The sequence below is a fragment of the Elephantulus edwardii genome, unplaced genomic scaffold (assembly GCF_000299155.1).
Source record: "Elephantulus edwardii isolate Elephantulus edwardi_28Jun2011 unplaced genomic scaffold, EleEdw1.0 scaffold00266, whole genome shotgun sequence".
NCBI lineage: Eukaryota > Metazoa > Chordata > Mammalia > Macroscelidea > Macroscelididae > Elephantulus > Elephantulus edwardii.
The window spans coordinates 27,736-34,624 of NW_006400016.1; the positions used below are offsets into that span (position 1 = coordinate 27,736).

At 40.0% G+C, this 6,889-nt stretch overlaps 1 protein-coding gene across 1 annotated transcript; it reads left to right on the forward strand.

Moving 5' to 3' along the window:
• The first annotated feature begins 4,913 nt into the window (after nucleotides 1-4,913).
• LOC102846487 (zinc finger protein 420-like) lies at nucleotides 4,914-6,581 on the forward strand. Its single transcript, XM_006899702.1, has 2 exons — nucleotides 4,914-6,158; nucleotides 6,243-6,581. Exons 1-2 carry the CDS (start codon nucleotides 4,914-4,916, stop codon nucleotides 6,579-6,581), a joined length of 1,584 nt encoding a protein of 527 aa, XP_006899764.1.
• Nucleotides 6,582-6,889: the final 308 nt, after the last annotated feature.

The window sequence follows — 6,889 nt, forward strand, 5'->3', positions numbered from 1 at the left end:
TAGGAAATTATGTTAAAAACCAGCAATAACAAAAACAAAGACTCAGAGAATGTTCCTAAAAAAAAATATAATGAAAGACCTGCCTATGACAGACACATAAAGGTAATATGTTGGACTTAACAGAATCTTAGGATAGATTTGTTGATGAGGGAGACAACAGATTCCAGAAATAGATTTCTACATTTATGGAAACTTGCAAGAGTTGACATGGTAGATCACTAAGGAAAAGAAGGACTATCCAATAGGTGGCTTAAGATAGTTGTTTATTAGTAATGCATAATGTGTTTATTTTTGTTGGATTTTTTAAAATGTTTTTACCTCATTGCCATCAAGTTAAGGCCAACTGTAGTGACCCTTGAGGACAGAGTGGGGTTGCCCTATAGGGATTCCAAGGCAGTAATTCTTTATAGAAATGGACTGTCATGCTTGGGAGGGTGGAGGGACGGCACAGGAGGGGAAAGACCTCTATGAGGTGGATTGATTCAGTGACTGGGGTAATCGAGATGGGAGTGTCAGAGACAGTGCGATTGGCACAGGACAGAGCAGAGTTTAGAGCTATTGTATATAGGGTCGCTATGAGTCGCAAGCAACTCGATGGCACATAACAACAACAACTCATAGCAGTTGATGGGTTGCAAATCCCAACCTTTTGATCAGCAACCAAGATCTTTGACACCACACCACCTGTAACTCACATCATACAAAAAGGACTGAAATGCGAGACCATGGCTTTGTTTAAAAAGAATCAAAACTGATAGAGGGTTTATTCAATATGCCTATCAAAACTCATTGCCACTGAGTTAGAACCACCTCCTAGCTAACCCTCCAGTTGGAATCTGAGACAAAACTGAGATTGTTAACAGCTTTAGTTTGCTTGGCTCCACAATCAGCAGCCAGGAAATCTAAAGATTAATTGCTTTGGGAAAGTCTGCTCTCAGGGACATCACCATAGTACTGAAGAGTAATTATGTCAGTCTGGAGACTAAGGTGCACTTCCGTCCAGACCATGGTTTTCACAATTAGATACAATACATCAAAAAGCTGGATAATGAATTGATGCCTTTGAGCTGTGATTCCAGAGAAAAGTATTGAATATACCATAGACTGCTAGGAGAACAAACAGGTTCATCCTGGAGAGGGTGAAAACAGGCTGCTCCTGAAGGCAAGGATTCTGAGGCTCCATCTGACATACTTTGGGCCTCTTGGAGAGGAACATTATGCTTGGGAGGGTGGAGGGACAGCGCAAGAGAGGAAGACCGTCTATGAGATGGATTGACTCAGTGACTGGGATAATGGAGATAGGTGTGTCCCAGACAATAAGGTTGGCTCAGGATAAAGCTATTGTACATAGATAATTACTATGAGTCACAGGTGACTTGACGGCTCATAACGACAATACCAACAAATCACATAGAACAAGATTACCTGTCTTCTTCTGCAGAGCCACTGGTGGATTTGAACCTCAAGAGAGACATGACCTTTGTGTTAACAGTGCAACTCTTTATGCAGAACACCACAGTTTGAGTTTAGAAAAAGAAAATGGATCAAGAAAGGTGCAATCAAGCTTATAAGAACAAGAGGAATGAGAAATACAGATTTGGTATAGTAACATATAATGCAGTTCTTTGAACTGTTGCCTTTGTTACTTTCACCATAGGGTTGGCTCAAACTTAAGTTTATCATTGAGTCAGTTGTGACTTACAGCAACCTTCCATCAAGTTTGGGTAGGACTTTGTAAATATGAAGTGTTGGTAACCTACCAAGGAGACTTAACTTGCTAATAATGTAAATAAGGTAAATGACACCTTTTGGATAGATGTAAGTAAGATGTGTAGAAAGCGAACATAAAGACTGATCGCTTTTGCCATCTTACCAGGCTTAAAATTGAGCTCACCCAGAGATAGAAAATGGGAGCCTCATTACCATCAAGAAAAAAGAATGCGAGTCCAGTACGTCTTTTGGACCTGAGATCTCTGTGCCCAGAGATAGAACTATAACAACTGTAACATAGGAGAGACAGTGTAAGACAATAGGAGACAGCAGCAAAGGAGTTGGCAGCTTTAGTGATAAAGAACCAGAGACCTTGTGAAACAGAGCCCAGTGCCTTCAGAGTGTGTTTACTTACCTCTCTGGGTTTGGCACGGAGCTCTGGCGGCATAATGGTAAGGAGCTTATCCAACTCAAAGGCAAGTGCATTCAATCCACTAGTGACTCCATGGGAGAAAGGTAAGCAGTCTCCTCCTGAGTGATTTACAGCCTCTGAAAACCTGCTGGAGGATCAGCTATGAGTCAGTTCCAACTTGACAGCATACAACAACTACATTCACAACATCTAGGCTCTGTTTCTCACTTCCTTTTGGCTCCTCTGGATAGCTTTGCTTTGTTTCAGTTAAGGAGGCTATACTTTTAAGATAATGTTTGTCATTTTTAATCTAGCTTTTTCCTGGTATTTTTCAGGAAATCTGAGAAATATAACCAGTGTGTATCCACTGCCAAAGTCATGATACAGCACAGTACTTTCACCCTCTAATTTCCTGCATGCTTTTCATTTGATATCAGCCCCTTACTCTACTTCTGGAAACTTATGACCTGTTTCCCATCTCTGTCATTTTCCTATGCTTTCTTCTGTGCTTTGACCATACTATGACATTTCACTATGTGGATAATAATGAGTTATGAATAGCGTTAAAATAAACAAAAATTCCAGAACATGTTACTGTGCTCATATAGAGCTATATACAGACCCAAGCTGCAGTTTTTAAAGCAAAACAGGGGAGTATGCATGCTTAAAAATCAGGAAAGCTGTATGTTAGGGTCCCAGAGAGACACCATTGCTCTTCAGTACTTTGGAGAGGTCCCTAACAGCAGACTTTCCCATCACAATATGTCTTTTAATTTCCTGGCTACTGGTGCCAAGAGTGTTGATTGTGGAGCCAAGCAAACTAAAGCTGTGAACAATCTCAATCTCTTCACCATCCATCCTGATGCTGCCAATTGGCCCAGTGGTGAGAATCTTTGTCTTCATGACATTGAGCCTCAATCCATATTGGAGGCTGCAGTCCTTGACCCTCTGCAGCAAGCATTTCCGGTCCTCCTCAGTTTCAGCAAGCAGGGTTGTGTCATCTGCATATCACAGATTGTTGATAGATCTTACAATAGTACAATATTGTGAGTGACAGGATAAGATTCATATGCATACAAGGAAGGCCAGTGAATACCACTATCATTTAGATATATGCACCAACAACCAGAGCCAAGGAAGAAGAAATAGAAGATTTTTACCAGCTTATACAGTCGGAGATCGATCGAACATGCTATCAAGATACATTGATAGGTGAGCTCTGGTGGCCTAGTGGCAGGAGACTGCACTGCAATCCCAGAGGTGCGTGGTTCAAATCCACCAGATGCTCTGCTGAAGAAGGAGGAACAATCACCTCCTGTACCAGTCAGATCCAATTTGATGGTACACACATAAAAAGAATAAATAAATAAAAATTTTAATAAAAGATGCATTGATAATAATGGGTGACTGGAATGCAAAAGTTGGGAACAGAGAAGATTCAGTAGTTGGAAAACATGGACTCGGTGACAGAAAGGGAGCTGGAGAGAGGATGATTGAATTTTGCACAATGACTTATTCATTGTAAATACATTTTTAAAGAGACATAAATGCAGGTTATATACATGGATTTTACCTGATGGTATGCATAGGAATCAGACTGATTACATCTGCGGAAGAACCGTTGGAGAAGCTCAATATCAGTTCTTAAAACTAAGCCAGGAGCTGATGGTGGAACAGACCACCAACTACTCATATGCAAGTTCAAGCTGAAGCTGAGGAAAATTAAACCAAGTCCACGGGAACCAAAATATGACTTTGAGTCTATCCCTCCTGAATTTCAGAACCATCTCAGGAACAGGCTTGAGGCCTTGAACACTAAATGAGTGAAGACCAGATGAGTTGTGGCAGGATATCAAGGATAACATCCAGGAAGAGTGCAAACGGTGGAAACATTCTTAGAAATCAACTGCGTGAGTCTTGACTGTCTTGTGGGTGTTTGTATAAAAGAGAAAAATACAGTAAGTGTGGAATAGAAAACTGGGCTGGTATTTTATGAGTATGTCTCTCTCCCCAGCTCCTAGTTATAGATAGATTGCTTGCTTTCTCTAGTGACTTTGGGTTAGCAGCACAACTCCTTACTAAGACAGGATGTTGGAATCTAATATTGGCTCCATGAGAGAGAGAGATGGGCAGTCTCTTTTCATGCAGTTTATAGCTTCTGAACAATCCTGCTGGATGGTCACCTGAGTCAGTTCCAACTTGCACAGGGGCCATGCTAATCTTCTCAGTATTGTTCCAATTTTAAAGATATGTGCTGCTAAACCTAGCATGAAGCTAAGGAACTTGTGTGTCAAAGGAAGTTAATCACATGGGAGGAGATTGCCCATCCTTCCCTTACTGAGATTACTGATGGATTTGGTGCCTTTGAGATTGCAGTGCAGCTTCTTACCACTAGGCCAGTATGAGAAAAGCAATAACAACAACTTATATATGATGGATTTTTATTTTAAAAACACTGAAATAAACCATCATTTATATACGATGGGTATCATTGTCCTATTATCACTATTTTCTGCATGAGACATTCTTTTCTAATTAAAATGATATCTAATGTATTTGGTTTTCTCTTCTCTTTCAGACTTCCATTCAAGGTATGCAAGTAAGGACTTCTCTCTAGGAAAGGGCATCTATGAAACACAATTATCCCAATGGGAAATAACTAATAAACTTAAAATCTGTGATCTTAAGGAGTACACTTTTTGATATTCTATGGAAGTTAAAAGCACATTAGAGAGACAATAAGAAAACCAAGAGGATTATATCAGGGAAGGGATGATTGCATATGAAAAAAATGTCTCTTTTCAGTCAGCAGACTTACTTATTTCAACATCCAAGATGTCATTCTACTGAGAAACCCTATAAATGTAAGGAATGTGGAAAGGCCTTTAGACGAGCTTCACACCTTACTCAGCATCAGAGTATTCATACTGGGGAAAAACCTTACAAATGTGAACAGTGTGGTAAAGCCTTTAGTCGTGATTCCCAGCTCAGTCTTCATCAGAGACTTCATACTGGTGAGAAACCCTATGCATGCAAGGAATGTGGAAAGGCCTTTACACAGAGTTCACAACTTATTTTACATCATAGAATTCATACTGGTGAAAAACCATATAAATGTGAAGAATGTGGGAAAGCCTTTATTCGTAGCTCCCAACTCAATCGACATCAAAAGGTCCATACTGGTGAGAAACCTTATGAATGTAAAGAGTGTGGGAAAGCCTTTACTCAGAATTCACAACTTACTCTTCACCAGAGACTTCATACAGGTGAAAAGCTCTTTGAATGTAAAGAATGTAGAAAGGTCTTTATTCAGCTCTCTCAACTTACTCTACATAAGAGAATCCATACCGGTGAGAAACCCTATGAATGCAAAGAATGTGGGAAAGCCTTTATTTGTGGTTCACAACTTTCTCAACATCAGAAAATTCATAATGGGGTAAAACCATATGAATGTAATGAGTGTGGAAAGGCCTTCATTCGGGGCTCATTACTTATGCAACATCAGAGGATTCATACCGGTGAAAAACCCTATAAATGTGAAGAATGTGGGAAAGCTTTTATCCGTGGTTCACAGCTTACTCAGCACCTGAGAATCCATACCAATGAGAAGCCTTATGAATGTAAGGAATGTGAGAAAACCTTTAGCCATGGCTCCCAACTTACTCAACATCAGAGAATTCACACTGGTGAGAAACCTTATCAGTGTAAGGAATGTGGAAAGGCCTTTAATCGTGGCTCACTTCTTACTCGTCATCAGAGAATTCACACTGGTGAAAAACCCTATGAATGTAAGGAATGTGGAAAGACCTTTAGTCGTGGCTCAGAACTTACTCAGCATGAGAGAATCCATACTGGTGAAAAACCATATGAATGTAAGGAATGTGGAAAATCTTTCATTCGTGGCTCACAGCTTACTCAACATCAGAGAATTCATACTGGTGAGAAGCCTTATGAATGTAAAGAATGTAGAATGGCCTTTACTCAGAGTTCACACCTTTCTCAACACCAGAGACTTCATACTGGGGAAAAACCTTATATATGTGCTGAATGTGGGAAAGCTTTTGCTCGTGGTTTATTGCTTATACAACATCAGAGAATCCATACTGGTGAGAAGCCATACCAGTGTAAGGATTGTGGGAAAGCCTTTGTTCGTGGCTCACAACTTACTCAACATCAACGAATTCACAGTGGAGAAAAACCCTATGAGTGCAAAGAGTGTGGAAAGGCTTTTAGTCACAGCTCCCAACTAACTCTACATCAGAGAATTCATACTGGTGAGAAGCCCTATGAGTGCAAAGAATGTGGAAAGGCCTTTACTCAGAGCGCCCATCTTTCTCGACATCAGAGAATTCATACTAGTGAAAAACTATATCAATGCAAGCAATGTGGGAAAGCCTTTACTCGTGGCTCACAACTAACTCAACATCAGAGGCATCACATCAGTGAGAAATCTTTTTAATATAAGTAATGTGATATGAACTTTAATCATGGCTCACAAGTTTATATATGAGTTGTCTCCGTTTAGAAAATCTTTTGTGATCACTCATTATTATTAAAGAATTCTTTAAAATGAATATCAGAGTACATTTGCTTCATACAGCTCAGCATCGGAGGTTTTCATATGGAAGAAAAAGAATGTTAATGTGTTCCATGTTGAAAACCTTTTATCATTATGTTGTTGTTGCTGTTGTTGTTGTTGTTATGTGCCGTCGAGTCGCCTGCGACTCATAGCGACCCTATGTACAACAGCCCTAAACTCCGCTCTGT

Coding starts and splice junctions, on each gene's coding strand:
- LOC102846487 (XM_006899702.1), top strand. CDS start 4,914: ATGTCTCTTTTCAGTCAGCAGACTTACTTATTTCAACATCCAAGATGT. Junction 6,159..6,242: donor ATACTGGGGAAAAACCTTAT/ATATGTGCTGAA, acceptor GAGAAGCCATAC/CAGTGTAAGGATTGTGGGAA.